General features: G+C 36.4%; 3 protein-coding genes and 1 pseudogene across 10 annotated transcripts in view; 1 reads left to right on the plus strand and 3 right to left on the minus strand.

Moving 5' to 3' along the window:
• Positions 1 to 1,920: 1,920 nt before the first annotated feature.
• Positions 1,921 to 3,233, plus strand: LOC107714723 (serine/threonine-protein kinase pim-3-like; annotated as a pseudogene).
• A 1,783-nt stretch (positions 3,234 to 5,016) lies between these two features.
• Positions 5,017 to 6,860, minus strand: LOC107714712 (protein S100-A1-like). Its single transcript, XM_016520673.1, has 3 exons — positions 6,542 to 6,860; positions 5,635 to 5,800; positions 5,017 to 5,551 (listed from the first exon to the last, which is right to left on the minus strand). Exons 1-3 carry the CDS (start codon positions 6,619 to 6,621, stop codon positions 5,375 to 5,377), a joined length of 423 nt encoding a protein of 140 aa, XP_016376159.1. The 5' UTR covers positions 6,622 to 6,860; the 3' UTR covers positions 5,017 to 5,374.
• Positions 6,861 to 7,958: 1,098 nt separating this feature from the next.
• Positions 7,959 to 18,820, minus strand: part of LOC107714721 (protein S100-A16-like) — a 12,186-nt gene continuing 1,324 nt past the window's right edge. The window contains exons 1-3 of one of the 2 annotated variants that reach the window (XM_016520688.1): positions 17,824 to 17,926; positions 9,275 to 9,402; positions 7,960 to 8,835 (exon numbers count right to left, since the gene is read on the minus strand). In XM_016520688.1, coding sequence (XP_016376174.1) covers positions 8,677 to 8,835; positions 9,275 to 9,394 — 279 coding nt within the window. In that variant the 5' untranslated portion in view covers positions 9,395 to 9,402; positions 17,824 to 17,926 and the 3' untranslated portion in view covers positions 7,960 to 8,676. Of the gene's footprint in view, positions 8,836 to 9,274; positions 9,403 to 17,823; positions 17,927 to 18,820 lie in introns of those variants that run through there. The other variant, XM_016520689.1, reaches the window with a different exon arrangement.
• Positions 18,717 to 18,820, minus strand: part of LOC107714683 (pre-B-cell leukemia transcription factor-interacting protein 1-like) — a 24,191-nt gene continuing 24,087 nt past the window's right edge. For all 7 annotated transcript variants that reach the window (XM_016520619.1, XM_016520621.1, XM_016520617.1 and 4 more), the window contains one exon: positions 18,717 to 18,720. The gene's annotated coding sequence lies outside the window, so the exon portion shown is untranslated. The remainder of the gene's footprint in view (positions 18,721 to 18,820) is intronic.

Genomic DNA, 18,820 nt, shown 5'->3' on the forward strand with positions numbered 1-18,820 from the left:
CAGCGCATTTTATGGAGGACTGTTTCCTGATCCTGGTAGAGTAGACTACAATGCCGGCTGTTCTGACTCACAGACTGTAAGTAAGTTTTCATTTAAAGGATTTGCCACCGATGATTCAGACGCGAGTTTTGGACAGTGTAGTGTAGCGCTTGTTTGTCATTTCTCCGATCACAAATGCAGACATGGTTTTATGTTTACGCGGCACGATACAACGCAATGCATACAAAGACAGTATAAGTCATTATAATCTGTAATTATGTCCCCACTGGATGCAACACATGCCTCGTTTGTAATGGGTTTTCATGTTTTTGTCTCATAGCTCCAGCCGGGACAAGGCATCACAATATGGTAAGGGACGTAACATTTCCGAATGTTCTTTTTAGCAACATTATATGACCCCTTTAAGGATTAACCGTATTAATTATTACAAATGGCCTGTCAGCCTTATTCTGCTGCTGTGTGAACGTGGCCTTGAATTCTGACCGAATAGTAAACCCCAATAGACCAGACCACTTGATGCAAATTTATTTTATTTTTTCCCCCCTATTCTCAGCTCCTCTGCGCAAGCTGTTATGACGTCACATTTAGAAAGTCTCGCCTGGCTTGGAACTTGCTCATTTTGTGGGTTGAAGTTTCGGAGTATAGATTGATCGACTGATTGCTATCTGACTTTTATCGAGTGACAAATATTGTTATCATGAAATAAGAGCTTCTGGAGGTGGCCAGCTCTCCGCTTTCCTCACCAGAGAGCCACTAAATACGATCTGGCTAAAGCTGAGAATAAGCACCAGGCTGAAGCCGGATCATATCGGACATTTACAGATGGTACAATCACATCAACATGTCATGTTTTGATTTTAGGCTCATTATTCAATTACAATTCTTCTGTTCTTATTTTTTAAATTAAGAATCACTTTTTTAAAGGTTTTTGATCAGAGCATGATCTGGGAATAGCTTTATTAGGTGTCATTACCAAACCAGTCAGTATGTTAGAGCTTAAACATTGATTAAATCAATTCACATTGTTGAGAGAAGTTTAATTTTAACATATCAAGTCAAATGTGCCCCTAAATGAAGAACCACTCTAATTTGAGTATATGTTATTTTACTGATTTATTTGATTTGATTCATATTATAGCTCCAGCTTCTAAAGTCCACCCTGTAGCTGCTGAGGAACAGCTAGAGCAGGATGTCCCGGGCAAAGGTAAGAATAATAAATCCATAAGAATTACAAAATGTTATTATTAATTATAAACAATGATCAATAAGTCATGACGTGTTTTTACAATAACTCATAAAAATAAGCAATTTTCAGCTTTTTATGTTATACAAGATTCAACTCATTTTAATGTAATTGAATTTGTAAGTGACAAACACCTAAAGTTCATTGTACTTAATTTTTTTTTTTACAATGAAATAAAATGTATATATAAAGTTGTATTTCATACTAACTGCAATTGTTTATCTTTTAATAGGCCACATCCGCAGCCATTAGAAAATCGGCCCAAAACTGGGTCAAGGAGGATTTGGTTTTGTCTACGAAGGGACTCGCTGCAAGGATGGACTTGAGGTTTCAATGTCTTTTACTTACAAAACTTTGCCTATCTCTTCAGAATTAATGGCTAGACTGATATGACCTCTGTGCACATGCTAATTGTTATTTTTTGTTTTGTTGATCAGGTGGCTGTGAAATTTTCAGTGAAGTCACCAAACATGCCATATATCAGAGTGGTGAGTAGGCTGCACTCTCTATATTACTGCTTCCCAGTCACTGTTTTCAATTTATAACATCTTTTATTAATATTAATCACAGACTAAAAAGTATTTCTCAGTAGGCAAACTGTTCTGATTTGTGAACCAAGTCATTATTCTGGAAACCATCTCAATCTAAGCATCATATTTCCTTTTCTCTGGCCTGGTCATCCCGAAGGCATCCCAATGGAGATAGGCCTGACACTCATGGCCAATAAAAGCCCCAGAGCTCCTGAGATCATAAAAATTCTGGCAGGGGTGGATTGGCCATCTGGCAATTCTGCCAAATGCCAGAGGGGCCGGACCATTTTGTTTAATGTGGGCCGGTCAGATTTTTTCTAAATATATATAAATAAATAAATAAAATTTTGTTTTGTTTTGTTTTGTTTTTATCGCTTGCACGATTTCTCTGTGGTTATAATAATAATAATGTTAATAATAAAAAAAATGTTAAGCATTTGGCCCAGTCGGCAACGGCCGGCCGCCTGGTAATTTTTGTCCCAGTCCGCCCCTGAATTCTGGACTGGGAGGACAGCAAAGACCACTTCATTATGGTCATGGAGCGGCCCGTGCCCTGCATGGATTTAAAAAGTTTCCTAAAGCTCCACGGAGAGAGTCTCGATGAGGGGACGGCACGAAACATCATGCGGCAGGTCATTAAAGCCGCTAACATTTGTGTCAAGCGTGGTGTCTTTCATCAGGACACAAAAATGGAGAACCTGCTGGTAAACCAGGACACCATGGAGGTGAAATTGATTGACTTCGGGTGTGGTGTGCAAATTAAAAGATTTGGCTACGAAGTCTTCAGTGGTATGTGTTATGAACTGCTTTGTTAATTATCTCACAGAATTGCATCCTATACAGTCAACATGATGTGGAAATGTGTTAAATGGACAAAACCTCTTTCCTCCAGGCACAAAAGTGTACTGTCCACCAGAGGTCACCGTGAACGGCAGATACCATGCAAAGCCGACAACAGTGTGGTCGCTAGGGATCCTTCTATTCATGATGCCATGCGGATGTTATCCCACCTGGATCTGATCAGTAAGAGGAGCTGGGCCAGACCTGGCCTGTCACAAGGTAAGATCTTCATCAAAGAAGAACGAAGGACACTCTGTATTCGAAATCACACAAAAAAGACTGATAGCTTGAAAGAGAGTAGGAGTAACGAATAAGCTAATAAATCAAACATCTCTCGTCTTTTTGGACAGAATGCTGCCAGATGATTTCTTCATGTCTGCAGTCTGATCCACAGCAGAGAATCAATCTGGAGAAGATGCATCTCCGTGACTGGTTTAAGGTACTAAGTCTAAAGATGAGCTAAATGTTTTTTGTCATTTTTGGTTTGGTTTGCCAAATCAAATTTGTAATGTATTTAGACTATTAATGCTGTTTTTTTGTTTTTTGTTTTTTTATCAGGTCACGGAGTAAGACATGAAGAACCTAAGAAAACAACTCCTGTCATGGCCAACCTGTTGTTTTCTATCTTCAGTCAGCTTTGCATCTGGCGGGCTGATATGAGTGGATTTTCCATCCCTCCACTCAAGCCCTAGCATCTTGTGAGGGCCGGCATGTCCTGGTAGTGTCTGCCACCTCGACTTGAAGCAGCAATACTTGTAATAGTTATTTGTATAGTCTTTAAATTTATATATACTTCTTAAAAAAATCTGTAAGACATTTTATAAGATAAGTGTATAAGATAGATAAGTGTATAAGATAGACAAGTGTAGACGTTTATAAGATAAGTATAATTTAATTGAATTTATAAGAAACCCTGTAAGAAAAAAATATAATAAAGTATATAAGAGAGTTTTTGAGGTGACTGAGTCATATTAGAGAATATGTTAGAGGATACGGACATCCAACATTTTTAACTTAATGGATGTGTTAATTGTGTGTCCAGTTTTGTTAAACATGGACATTGCATTCAGCAGATATACATAAGCTCGGAAAAAGACCATCGGTTAACTGATATCTTAGCAATGCTTTTTGCAGAAATATTCAATCAACTGATTTGGGGACACTGAAGGAATCAGAATATTTTTTATTGTGAATTTTGATTGTAACTAATGGTTCCAGAGTTATTAGCAAAAACGTATTTTAGTGCATCCTAACCAATTCTACCCAAATTTAATATACAGCTTCAAAATTCATGAAACTAAACCTGTTTCTTCAAAATGACCTGTTCTCCATATGGACAAGGTTTGAGAAGTTTTAACTTTGTGCACGCATAGACATGTTAGTCATATTGGGTCAATCCAGACAAATATAAATAATTGTATCTGCTAAACAAAATCTAAATTATTTTTGCCAGCAACGTCTAGAGCTGGCCTGCAAAGTTTGGTGAAGAACTGACCAAACGGTTTAGGAGGAGTTAAAAAAATTATTTTTTTAAATCAAATTAAAATTAGTTTATCAATAATCAATAAAATGAAATGTACCTTTTTTCAGGGTTAAAGCTAAAATTTATAAAAAATAATTTTGATTCTATCACAGTTGCTGAGTTATTAGCTAAAAAGAATTCTGTACACTTTATATATCTATATATCTATTTTTGTAAAATTAGGCCATTCAGATTCGTTTTTATGTTGTAGTATTTATAAACAATTTATAATCTTTATGATAGAAGTAGTCCATGATGTGTGGTTTATTCCAAGTCTTCTGAATTAATTCGACTGCTTTATGTAAAAACGGACTGTAATTTAATTCGCATTCATTCAAAATCCACAATTTGAATCTGGCGTGCACGAACCATTTAGTTTGTTTACATCAGTACAGAAACTCCACACAACCCTTCCTCATTGGGTGTCGTGACAATCGTCAATGTGGTACAATATAGGCCTACTGTATATTTTAATGTGTGCAGGATTTGAGAACTCGTTAAAGTTTGGTGCTTCACATTTGAGAACCTGTTATCGTTAGCTATACATTGTGCATAGTGTGCACTATGCACTAATGTATAGCATAGCTATACATTAGTGCGGTTTGGAAGTTGCATATGGGAAATTCACTCGTTACTGACTAATTGGATGTCCAAACAATCATTCTTTCTAAAATAAAAAAAAAGACTTACTGTTAATGCCTTGTGTTTTTTCTCGTTACATTTTCATCAGTGTTTTAATTAAAGTCGTTAATTATAACCCATTTTTGTTCCATCCTCGTATCATTGACAAAATACGAAACAGTTCATTAACAAACACCCTGCCACTGCACTTGCTGCGAAAAAAGCACACCAACTGCATTTATTTATTTTTAAATCTGCGGTTTATTGTTATATGGAGAGATTATTTTAAAATTAACAACTCCCAATTGTTAAAAAACAAAAGAAAGGAAGAAACACATTCACATATTCAACAAAGACCATGTCAAAATCTCATTCCTAATGCGTCTAATAGGTTCAGGGGTTGGAAACATGTTGTGCCTCATGGAACATTTTGTGTACCCAGGATTGCATGCATGCAGGATGTGGATGCAGAGATGATGTGAAACTTTTTAAGTATCAGTAAGGAAGATTCATACACACACACAAACACACACACACACATATTCCCTTTCTCCCCTAATTTCCCCCTCATCATCATTCGCTGGTCATGTGTTGGCTTTTGTTCGGAGAAATGCAACTCTACTTTTTCTTTTCAGCCTTCTTTTCATCCTTTTCATGATACTCGAGGAAGAAGTCGTTGCAGGCGACAGTGAGGGCACCAACGAGGATGACGAACTCTGTGAAGTCCACCTCACCGTCGTTGTTTGAATCCAGGTCTCCCATAACTTTATCTACCGCATCCTTATCCTGTGCATTCTGTGGAGCAAGAGAGACGCAGATAAAGTTATTCAGAAACATCTGACTTTCACAAAGAAATCAAAACTCTGTTTTCTCCTTACCCCAAGGTAGTTGCCCAGCTCCTGCGTTAGCATCTCTTTGAGTTCCTGCCTGCTGAGAGTGTATTTGTCGCCCTCATTTCCAGAGTACTTGTGGAACGTCTGGATCATCAGCTGCATGGCGCTCTCCAGAGTGGAGGCATTCTCCGAGTTTAGAACATTAGACATTCTGGAAAGAAAGATTTATTGGTCACTGTAGCGAGCGGCTGTATTTAGACTTATAAATGCACTCAAGGATGCACAAAAGGTTTTCTTTAGGGGGAGTGTTTCTGGCTCATTTTTAAATATTTAAAAGCACAAGGCAGACTTATTTTCTTCAGACCACAACAGTAAAAGCATTGCAAAAGAAGCAGTAATACATTCTCAGCTCAACATGCTTTGACCCCTCCTTCCCTCTCCAGATCATCCTACAAGGGGCTTAACTTAACTACAGAAGGGAAATGTGACTCGCCTGATAAGGGTGAAATCCTAAACTGGAAAAAACACTCCAGAACCTGGGGAGGAAGTTACTCGGCCAAGTGTAATCCGAGCCAATCTCAGTGCCCACAACTCACTACACACACACATATTTAACCAAGCATTGCCCTCGGTTTGAGCTTAGCCCTGTCCTGATGGATGAACTGATAGACATATTGGGTTGTGTTGGCAAAAATAACTTCAGTGGAGAAGAAAAGCCTCCTCAGATACTTTATGGAGATGAGCCACAAGCCACGCAGAACTGGAGGTGGAGAGCCACATTAAAGAATTTTGTCCAATAGCAGCTCATTACATCAAACTTTTCTTTAGCACATGATCTGACCAAGCATGTCATGTCCAGAAGCTCATTAGAAACATCAGGCAGCACAAAAGCGAACTCTAAAAAATTCACAATTACTGTCTGTTCTTCCATCCATTCTTTTCTTTCCCTTACCTTGCTGTTAGAAGGTTGTTGCTCTTCTGTTCCTTGAGGAGAGATGAATGCTGGTGAAGACGGGAGGCGATGGCCAGCATCTTATATACCTACTTGGTCCTCCTCCCACCATACCTTACACTCCTCCTCCCTTCCTCCATCCATCCTTCATTTGTCTCTGCCTACCTCTTGTCCTCTCTGTTTACACATTCACGATGCAAGAAAAAATGTGAAAACAGTGTTATTTAAAGGAGTAAATGTGATGTTGATCGTCGTAATTGAAAGAGAGAAAGTTCTCTGAGTTAGACGGTAACTTGAGCAAATGAAATCAAGCCACATAATCGATGTTTTGTTTTATTGATCGACACTCAGTTTGTGAATCATGAATATATATAAACGTGACTACATGTATCAACATAAGATTTGAATGAATCAATTTGAAAATATAAGGCAATTTTCTTTAAAATGTACATGTAATGGACTTTATTGTTTCATTAAATGTTACCAGTCATGTTTTCAAGCTTATCTAATGATACAACATGACATTCATGTATATACAAGACCTGGACTTACCTGAAAGAAGAGCTTTTGGGTAAATAGATATGTTTGATCCTAAAGGTTAGTTATATGTACTGGTGCTTGTCACATTAAACTTTTAGAGACGTGATAGTTCAGCACCCCGAACTAAATGATTTATCTGCTGTAATTGATGACTTAGACACAAACATCGCTATAATGAAAATCAGCCGAGCTATAGAAATACTACATTACCAGCAGTTATGCTTTAAAATGTGCTTTATACATATAAAGAAGTGTCTTTTTTATATTTTAATGTCTATATTATTTAAGTTATGTAATGAAAGGTTATATAATATAATTAGGGATTGGTCAAACTTATTAATGGTGTAATTCTATCTATCTATCTATCTATCTAACACATTTATATATGTAAGTATATAAGTCTATATAATTGTAATTAATTTCTTGATGCACTTTTCTACAATTATTAGCATAATGGCACATAAGCCATAAGATGAAATGGGGTCAGGTGCCTGAGGACTGATTATGTTACAGGCCAAACAAGGTTACATGGCACAAATGTAGTTACTAACAACCCAAGGGTCTTTAAGAGGTGTTGATAATCTCTCAGGTGTGTGTGTGTTAGCATCTGACTACAAGTGGTCCTGTCACACCTGATACTGCTGCACAGGTGTTAATTCATCATTAAGCAAATGGTGTCCTTACACGTATGCCAGCCAAGGCTTGGGACTGAAAACACACACGAATGGCCAAATTCAAAGGACACTGACAAACACACAAAATGTGTACACATAAAAACATGTATTCATGCTAGGGCACAGGCTGTACCCAGAACACCATGATCTTTAGCTTGTATTACATGTCTGAAAGTTAAAGGATGACTAAAATTTCAATTTTGTCATTATTTCCATATTTTAATTGAAAGGTTATACAAAAACATTTCTCCAGTTGTGTAAAATTTAACTTTTTTAAATGGACAAATCTGATGTGTACAACATTGACATTGACTCTCTTTTTAGTATATTTGATGGCTTGCGTTCACCAGTTATGCCTTGTTTTAAGCACTAATCAAGCCTATTTCGTTCCCAGTAAAACAATTAAATCATATATGAAAACACCTGTTTACATTGAAAGCAAAAATAACAAAAAAAAGCAAACATTTATGCAACAAAAAGTTACTTGATTTAACACTTGTACATGGCCACAGGTCAGACATTGTTTTATAAATTCATTAATGCGAGTACATGTAAACAGATTTATAATTTCATTGTAATATCAGAGACTTTAAAAGTGTTTTCAGATCATTGCAGATTTCATATTGCATTGGAGACCAAGGCTAGTTGTTACAACAGGAAGTCACAAGGGCTAAAGGAGTTGTGTTTTGTTATGTATGTAAATTTACGGTAATTTTACACAATTTATTAATACAGTGTGTTTTGGCCAAAACAATGGTTTGACCTTTTTTTTTTTTTAAAGCAAGCTACCTTGAAAACTTTTTAATAAGTAAAAAAATGGTGACAACTATCCCCAGTCTCTCATTACTGGTGCAAGACTCCAGCATTACAAATGATTGTCAGTGTCATCAACCCAAGTGTCATCAATGCTTTTTGGGCTTCTTATGGTCCACCGGCTGCGCTGCTCTGTGCTTTCTGCTCACTCAGTGAGTTGGCCAGGTAGCCCACCAGCGTCAGGTACTCCTGGAAACTGACCTTCCCGTCCTGGTTGTCATCCAGGCCTTTCATCATGTCCTTCACTGCTGAAGAGCTGTCAGTGTCCTGAGAGAGACAGAGAGAGTGTGAAATCCTCAACTATTTAGCATTGCCCAATCAAGATTAGTCCAGAAAACACAGACAGCCAATGAAGTGCAGTCTTGACTTTTTTTTGTTCTGTGTTGCGACATGCTATACTTCATCTAAAACTACTTTTACTTTTAATTAATTTAGCTAATTCTCTTATAATTATTATGCATGCAGCACTTACGACCTCATATTAATTGAGAGATTATGAAATATTTGTACTTTTAATTTAATTGTCACATTAATTGTAAATGACAGGACCACCTAAAATAAACCAGTGAAGGCAAAAGGGTGATTAAACAATTATTTAACAAACATACTCACTTATGTATACCTTGAGGCTAAAATCTTTATCTTGTAGTCCATGGACATGTTATGTGTCAACTAAATGGAGCAAAATGAGAGATTTGTTACTTACACCCAGGATGTTTCCCAGCTGACTCTGAACTAACTTTTGGAAGCTCTTCCCACCCAGGCTCTCTTTTCCCCGTGCTGAAGACAGGAACTGCATAACAACTGTTTTAATGGCACCCTCCATATTTGTAACTGTATAAAGGAGAGAAGAACAGACATTATAAACAAAGATTCAGTTTTCATCCTGTCACTATATGTGTACCTCAAGAGTTTACAAACGATTTTCACTTCGAAATTGCAGGTAAATTTCACAAATAATTACAAAGAAAGGCAAATAATTAAACACGAAATTTCAAACACTTACACTCTAAAAAATGCTGGGTTAAATGCAATCAAGTGCTGGGTAAAATATGGACAAACCCAGCAATTGGGTTGTTTTGACCCAGCGGTTGGGTTACATTTTTAACCCAACCTTCTGGGTAGTAACCCAACCGCTGGGTCAAAACAACCCAATTGCTGGGTTTGTCCATATTTTACCCAGCACTGGGTTGCATTTAACCCAGCATTTTTTTTTAGAGTGTAAGTCTTGTAAAATGTGCTCCAATAATCTGTTTTATTTACAACTTTGAAAATTTGGTTTTAACAGTGGGAGGTAATTTTCAGGGAGTACTTATAAATAAATATTAATATAAGTAAATAATTTGATGTAGCTTTGTTAAGCCTAGCCTAAAAAACAGAAAGTATGACTTAATATAATGTATTATGATATAGTCCATTTTCCAGGGTCAAAGGAATGAGGCCTGTTCCCGTGTCTGAGGCCAAAGACAGATAAACACCTGACGGATGACAAGTCCATAATAATATAATATAATATAATATAATATAATATAATATAAAAATTTTATATAATTATTATCTTCTCATTAACATTTGTAAAAAATGATGGCTTTTGTTTTACTGTATTTCATATACAGTAGGTTCATAGGAATTCATTTTTGGTATCGATGAAGGGGTACTCAAATCTTACTGAAGGGGTTACGGTGGTACCTGAGATAAAAAGATCGGAAAACACTGCAATATCTATTTTTAGGATGGAGTCTTAATGTTAGTAAGTGACATTTTAGCAGCGGGATGACTAAAGGAAGGGCAGGCACTGGAAAATGAGTGACCTGAGGAGAGGGATGATGCTAGAATAATTAAAGAGCATGAAGAAGGGAGGAGGGAGAGAGGAGCAGAGGAGGAGTGTGTGGAGCTGTAGAGTGTATACCACAAGACAATGGAACCTGTGATCTTTAACGGACATTCGATCCACTCAGGCCACAGGCTCACATTACCGCTGGGGTTGCCTGCTACATGTCTGTTACACTCTCTCTCTCATCCAACAACATACAAACACAAAAGCCCATACACACTCTTTGAAGGATGCCCACTCCTCTTGGATCAATAACCCTTTTTACCTTCCCTACTGACACACAAAGTAAAGCAATAAAGTGTAACCTACTGCATTTCATTTTCTTGTACTGTAGATCCTCTCATATTTGACATTAACAAATAATTAATGATCTAATTTGGGTTTCCTTCCAGTGACATTTAGCAAGCTTATCCATAACAAACCCCAGGTACAGTAAAACACCAATGAAGGCCACAATTCCACAAAATACATACTGTATACACTGAAAAAAAGGTGTAGGATTTACTTCAAAAAAAAAATTCATTCATATTTTGCAGGTACATTTGGAAACAGGAAACTGCAAGTAATAAATTGAATTAAATGTTCAAATTTGAGTACATGAGTACATGTACTCTAATAATCTGTTACAATATAGACCAAATTAAAAATAAAAAAAAAGTTCTGGACAATATTGATGAATGACTGATATTGGAATTCTATACTAGTTTGTGTATTTAAAAATTATAATAATGAAAAAAATTATAATTTTGAGACCTGCTGAAGACTATATTGAACTATTTTATTAAATTATTAGTGTTTTAATTGACTAGCTTAGTGAGCATTAGCCTATATGACGTCAAAGGTTATCTTAATATAAAAATGACAATGCACAATTTCATATATTCAAAAAAAATAAAAAATAATAATATTGGATGATAACCAATATGTTTCCCATATATTGTGCATCCCTAGTAATCAGATTTTGCTGCCTGTCTGAACAAGGCCTTCATTTTCCCTTGAGATGAGCTGCAACACTCACATGCACGCACAAAATTAATGTGATTTTAATGTGCGTGTGACGTATGGGTAATTCTATAGGCCACCCCTTTCAGGAAAATCTTCCATCTGACAGACGTCACACCTGAATACTTACACTGCACCACTAACATTAGTACACTACACCACTGCTCAGCCGTCCTTCCAATTACTGATGGCCCTCTATTAACCTAATTAGAGAAAGAGAGAGAGAAGCCTGAGCAGGGCTTGGGGTGAAAATTACTGGTGGAAGACCTGCTGGAATTTACTGATAATCAGGGTTATTAATCCTCTCTCTTATGAGCAACCAGTGTGGTTTTGCATTACTGTAGTTGTGGCTGTGGAAAGACAGATTTTATTTGTATGAAGTCATGTGTTTAGCTGTGAGAGACTTGTGTTTGCCGCAGAGAGAAGTGTCTTTGTCTTAAAAATGTTGTCATTGTTCTAAATGAGATGTGCTCATTAGGTGATACTCAAGCTCAGACTTGGTCAGACTAAGGCAGAAGCATCAGACAGGATGATTGAGAGGTGCTCCTAGTGATTAGTCCCAAGGGACCCAAACAAACTGTCATGTAATGAGACGCTGTGAAATTCAGAAGTCAACAAACCCATGAACATTTGCAGTACATGCCAGCTGCCAAATGGAAACGAGCACTAAAACCACGCAGAAAGGCACTGCAATTGATGCCACAAAATTCTAAACAAAACAGCATCAAGTGCTGGAGAGCAATTAACTAAAAGTAGTGACGATACTAGCTGAATTTGTTACTTTTTTTTCATCAGTGTGAAGTTCAGTGTACCCAATGTACCCAAAAAGTAGCATTGTAACACGACTAAATGCTGAGCTGAAGGAATAAACAAACACACTCACCTCAACCAAATATCATTGGAAAGTCTGAATTATTATTGTGAATTGATTTGTCCAAAATGCTCCCCTCTTTTATTTGTAGTGCTGAAAAGTGCAATTTTAGTGAATCAGTTCATCCTAAAGAGTCCCATCTCATATTGTTGGAAAGTCTGAATCATTATTGCAAATCGAGTCATCCTAAACGGGCCTCTCTCTTACACAACACCATTTTCAACTAAAAACTGAAAACTTTTTATGCGTTTTGGCCATTTATATACACAACAATGGCATATTGGGGGCATGAAAATAAAAACTTTAAAACGAGTTTCAAAGTGCAAGTTTTGAAAATGATACCGTTATCGCATTGGTCCCAAACTCAATTCCTGGAGGGCCAAAGCTCTGCACATTTTGGCCATTTCTCAAACGGAAGGCTGCATCCTTCAGAGGTCGCATTTGTAGGCTGCATACGTCATAAAGAAGATCTTATTTTAGAATATTAACAGTTATATATTTGACCATTATTCTTAATTAAGCGTAAATTGTTGTAATATGCTTATGACTCTCGAATATAATGCTCAGTTTTTTTTTTATTGCAAGTATAAACACTTAACTTCAACAATTAATACAACATTGGATGACATTATGAATACAAAAATAATATAGGAAGACAAAGAAAAAATTATAAAAAATAAATAAGAATAAATAGATAAAACAAAGAAATACAGAGGTAGTAAATCAAAATTATTTATTTCACAAATTTGACACTTATTTTGGTATTACTGTTTTTTATTGTTATAATTAGGTAGTTAAAGTCACAAAGAAAATTATGTAACTTTGGGAATGTTGAAGAAAATTTACATTTATGAATATAATATTTTCCCAATAAAATAAATAGAATATAATTCTCAGTTAATTGAAATAAACCAGGCTTGATGACGTATGCAGCCTGCAAATGCGACCTCTGGAGGATGGAGCCTTCCGTTTGAGAAACGGCCTTTAGCTCCAACCCTAATCAAACACACCTGATCCAGCTAATCAAGCTTTTCAGGATTACTAGAAACTTCCAAGCAGGTCCTGGTTGAAGCTCCCCTTATGAAAATGAACCATGGTTTTATTGTAGTAGAAGTGTAGTAACCATGGTTTTTTGGCACAGTTTTACCACACATACCATGGTTAAACTATGGTTAGTGTAGCAAAGCCATGGTTAATTTGTGGTTACCATGGTTAAACTATAGTAACCATGGTTCTTTGGTTTTATTTCTAGTAAAACCATGGCTAATTTTCATAAGGGTAAACTCTGCAGAGCTGTGGCCCTCCAGGAATTGAGTTTGAGACCACTGCGTTATCATGTAAACTACAAACATGCACATTTGTGAAAATGGTGACGACAAGTTCATGCGTATTACATGTTCAGTCTATTAGTATGTGCACATGTGTTTCTTAACAAAGTGACTTCACCAGCTACTGGCCTGGCATGAATAGAACAGCATTTTTTGTCATTTTAGTGGATCCGTGTGAACGGGATCATTTTGACAACATTGTCGTCTTTATGCAACAACTTTTCAAAAATGCAAAGGAAAAACTTTTCTGTTTAGTTGTCATGTAAACGTACCATTATTTGTGGTGTTAGAAAGTCCAATTCATTCTACTGAATCAGTTTGTTCAGATGGTTCATGTAAATGAACAGATTTTAAAAATGATTAACTGATTCGAGTCCCCGAAATATACATAGTTTGACTCATTTGTTAAATTATGGTGTTGTTATTCTATTCTAAAATTGACCTGTTCAAGTTTAATACTGTTTGTTAATTCTACCCAACTAAGTGTTCATTCGTTCAGAATCACTTATTGTGTTTGTGCCATGTTTAGTGAAGTTATAATTCTTGAAAGATAGCCTACTTCAATATTTTGAAGAAGCTACACTGCAGTCTACTGTTTTGAAAATGTACTGCAAAGAACTAACAGGGCAATTTGTTTTTAAAATGATTTTTATTTGTTATTTTTTTTAAATAAATTTCCCCCTTAACTGTTTGCAGTTCAAAACAGTAGCTTGACTGTAGTATACAGTAGCTGTTTAAAATTATTAAGCTTGTAGCTTGGCAAGTTCAGAAGCTTCCCAAATAAATAAAAAAATGCTCTGTGGTGACACTGTGAATAAAACCTATGGTGTCTACCCTAAACAAGGTCAACTGAATTAATTGAACTGAATTTCTAATCACTGGGCAGATAAAAATGCAATAGTATCTATTAGTGTGCTCTCCTCACAGTTTTCTTCAACTGCATTCCATTCTTGGTCCTTTAGATGTCCCTCCAGGCTACTTGTGGTTTGCCCTTGTTTCCTGATGTTACTGAAAAATGTCAAACTTTCAACCATCACTGGATGAAAATGTAAAGAATTTGGTTGAACTTCAACAATTAATACAACATTGGATGACATTATGAATACAAAAATAATATAGGAAGACAAAGAAAAAATTATAAAAAATAAATAAGAATAAATAGATAAAACAAAGAAATACAGAGGTAGTAAATCAAAATTATTTATTTCACAAATTTGACACTTATTTTGGTATTACTGTTTTTTATTGTTATAATTAGGTAGTTAAAGTCACAAAGAAAATTATGTAACTTTGGGAATGTTGAAGAAAATTTACATTTATGAATATAATATTTTCCCAATAAAATAAATAGAATATAATTCTCAGTTAATTGAAATAAACCAGGCTTGATGACGTATGCAGCCTGCAAATGCGACCTCTGGAGGATGGAGCCTTCCGTTTGAGAAACGGCCTTTAGCTCCAACCCTAATCAAACACACCTGATCCAGCTAATCAAGCTTTTCAGGATTACTAGAAACTTCCAAGCAGGTCCTGGTTGAAGCTCCCCTTATGAAAATGAACCATGGTTTTATTGTAGTAGAAGTGTAGTAACCATGGTTTTTTGGCACAGTTTTACCACACATACCATGGTTAAACTATGGTTAGTGTAGCAAAGCCATGGTTAATTTGTGGTTACCATGGTTAAACTATAGTAACCATGGTTCTTTGGTTTTATTTCTAGTAAAACCATGGCTAATTTTCATAAGGGTAAACTCTGCAGAGCTGTGGCCCTCCAGGAATTGAGTTTGAGACCACTGCGTTATCATGTAAACTACAAACATGCACATTTGTGAAAATGGTGACGACAAGTTCATGCGTATTACATGTTCAGTCTATTAGTATGTGCACATGTGTTTCTTAACAAAGTGACTTCACCAGCTACTGGCCTGGCATGAATAGAACAGCATTTTTTGTCATTTTAGTGGATCCGTGTGAACGGGATCATTTTGACAACATTGTCGTCTTTATGCAACAACTTTTCAAAAATGCAAAGGAAAAACTTTTCTGTTTAGTTGTCATGTAAACGTACCATTATTTGTGGTGTTAGAAAGTCCAATTCATTCTACTGAATCAGTTTGTTCAGATGGTTCATGTAAATGAACAGATTTTAAAAATGATTAACTGATTCGAGTCCCCGAAATATACATAGTTTGACTCATTTGTTAAATTATGGTGTTGTTATTCTATTCTAAAATTGACCTGTTCAAGTTTAATACTGTTTGTTAATTCTACCCAACTAAGTGTTCATTCGTTCAGAATCACTTATTGTGTTTGTGCCATGTTTAGTGAAGTTATAATTCTTGAAAGATAGCCTACTTCAATATTTTGAAGAAGCTACACTGCAGTCTACTGTTTTGAAAATGTACTGCAAAGAACTAACAGGGCAATTTGTTTTTAAAATGATTTTTATTTGTTATTTTTTTTAAATAAATTTCCCCCTTAACTGTTTGCAGTTCAAAACAGTAGCTTGACTGTAGTATACAGTAGCTGTTTAAAATTATTAAGCTTGTAGCTTGGCAAGTTCAGAAGCTTCCCAAATAAATAAAAAAATGCTCTGTGGTGACACTGTGAATAAAACCTATGGTGTCTACCCTAAACAAGGTCAACTGAATTAATTGAACTGAATTTCTAATCACTGGGCAGATAAAAATGCAATAGTATCTATTAGTGTGCTCTCCTCACAGTTTTCTTCAACTGCATTCCATTCTTGGTCCTTTAGATGTCCCTCCAGGCTACTTGTGGTTTGCCCTTGTTTCCTGATGTTACTGAAAAATGTCAAACTTTCAACCATCACTGGATGAAAATGTAAAGAATTTGGTTGAGAAAGTGACTGAGAGAATAAGGTTTTGTTTGCATTTCTTATGTTCAGCTCTCACATAAACTGTTGCACTTGTGTGGACAGGTGGTTCACAGCTCTTATTTCTTTAATATGTTCTTGTTCCCACAAGATCATACCTTACTTACAGTACAGCTCTCACAGTTAACTCATTGTCCTAACATGACTGAATGATCTGATACCTAAAATAACTGGTATTTCATTTAGGCTATTAGATATCCTTTCTATAACTAAATGTAGCTGTAAATCACTAATTGTACTCATTACTCATTTTGGAGAATGTCAACATTGTAATATTAATATGTAATATCAGTCATCTTTTTTCTACAGTGAAGTGAAGGACGACAAAGTGACACATTTGGAACAACATGAGGGTGAGTAAATGATGACGCAATTTAATTTTGGGAGTGGACTGTCCCTTTAAGAATATTTTTTATTTAGTGGCGGTGTTCGTTTTTCCAGTGTATGTATGTAAACGTAGAATAAGAAGCTTGTTCTCGGTCTCTTCATGGGGTGTGAATAATTTGCTTGTACCAAGCTGTCAGCACTTGAAGGTAACGGTGCACAAGTTGTCTCGAGCTCTCTGTGTTATCAGACAGCTCCCACCGTTGCTGTCTTATCTTTGTATTCATAATTAACGTCGTTCTGGTGGCCGTGTCGCCGCAGACACATTGAGGTCGTGCTTCGTCCGGTTAAGGATCGAGTACTTTCCCCCCCAACTCCCGTAAGGTCGACTGCAGGGCTTATCACAGCAAACGGCGCATAATAAGCAGCGAATCTATTCACCTCACGCGGAGGATTTGCACGCGTGCGATCTGAGAAAACGCTCTGAATTAATAAATACCAGGTTTCTGATTTCTTCTTTGGTGTAAAGGGAGAAGGGCTTGCGTTACATCTATATGGAATCGGATCGGCTATTTGTAGTCACCGGACAAGTGAGCCTAGCCTACGCTCGCGCGTAAGGACTGAAATATTCACGCAGAGTGGGATTAAACGGAAAGTGACACATTTGCATTGGGCACGAAAGCTTATTTATGGAACTCAGTTAACTTGATGCCAAAGTTCTGTGTTCCACAGTTCAAGCACATTAAAACCAGCTAACAGACCAGTTTGACCATCTGAAAAGTGCCCTCAACTTCCACAAAAAAAAAAAAAAGCAAACAGAGATCAAAACAAGTTAAATAAATGAAGAATATCCTAAACACAGAAACCCCTAGTTAAAATTGTTATGCTAATAGGCTACCCAGAAGAAAACATCTTATTTTATTCTAAACAGACAAAATCTCATCAAATATACAATAGAGTTTGTCCTTCAAACCTCTTAGGATCAAATTGGAATGCTTACCTAGTTTTGTAAGGAAACTTCTGCTGATTCTTGCCTCTTCTAACTTAAGCCAGTACAATGCCTTTAAAAATGCCTCTTCTGCGAATTCCAATCTTCCCAAGTTGCTTTTTTTCCCATCAAAGCACTGGGCGTGTACCCAGAACTTTATGGGTGGGGAAAACAGGATATATTACTCAAGAGAGGTGTTGTGAGGACATAAAGGACATAACACCGTACTGTCATAACCACACTGGAAAATGAGGTGAGAGGTGAGAAGAGGTTTAGGAAGTTTAGGAAGTGACTTAAACTTTTTTTCTCTAACTATCTACAGCCATTTTCTGATTTACTGCAGTGTGTTCTGTGCCAACTGCATGGCCCGTGTCTGAATGACCTGTGAGTGAGCGTGTCTATCACAAGTAGGAGCATGTATTTGACTGTTGCACAAAGGCTTAGTGAGACTCATGGTGAGATCATCATCCAGCCACACCTTGAGGGCTTAGTCAGATACATTTTTCCAAGTTTCCAGCCAACATGCTTTGCCACATTCATCAAAATATAAGTTTAAGAAGTCTTCTTTACTATATAGCTTTCTTTCTGCAGTATTAAGCAGTATTATGTTTGTGCATACGTGAGGGAGGGAGAGAGAAAGAATGCAGCTATGTGAGCGAGAAAGCTGTCTGCTGCGTGGCGCACAGCATACCAGAACACAATTATCAGGAACATGTGCTTTCCAATTACCAAGACAAAACCCTCACAGTCCAGTGATTCTCCTCCACCCTGTTCGCTAAGCCTACAGTCTCTGTGTTTGGTTGATACTATGCAACATTAATGTTTGCCTTTGAGTAGCATTGTTTGCCATTATAATTACTGCCAGACAATACAACAGGCTTTCTGGCTGTGAGTGTCATTAAAACTTTACTCACAAAGCAAAAGTTCAACAGTTTTTAAAGTCAAAACTATAAAATAAACATTAAATAGGTCAAATAAAATTATATATATATATATATATATATATATA

The sequence above is a fragment of the Sinocyclocheilus rhinocerous genome, unplaced genomic scaffold (assembly GCF_001515625.1).
Source record: "Sinocyclocheilus rhinocerous isolate Xijiao unplaced genomic scaffold, SAMN03320098_v1.1 scaffold2194, whole genome shotgun sequence".
NCBI lineage: Eukaryota > Metazoa > Chordata > Actinopteri > Cypriniformes > Cyprinidae > Sinocyclocheilus > Sinocyclocheilus rhinocerous.

Excerpts from the sequence above, each read along its gene's own strand:
- LOC107714712 (XM_016520673.1), bottom strand. The coding sequence starts at position 6,621 with ATGCTGGCCATCGCCTCCCGTCTTCACCAGCATTCATCTCTCCTCAAG. Across the intron at positions 5,801-6,541 it reads AACAACCTTCTAACAGCAAG|AATGTCTAATGTTCTAAACT; the intron begins GTAAGGGAAAGA and ends CTTTCTTTCCAG. Across the intron at positions 5,552-5,634 it reads AGCTGGGCAACTACCTTGGG|AATGCACAGGATAAGGATGC; the intron begins GTAAGGAGAAAA and ends CTTGCTCCACAG.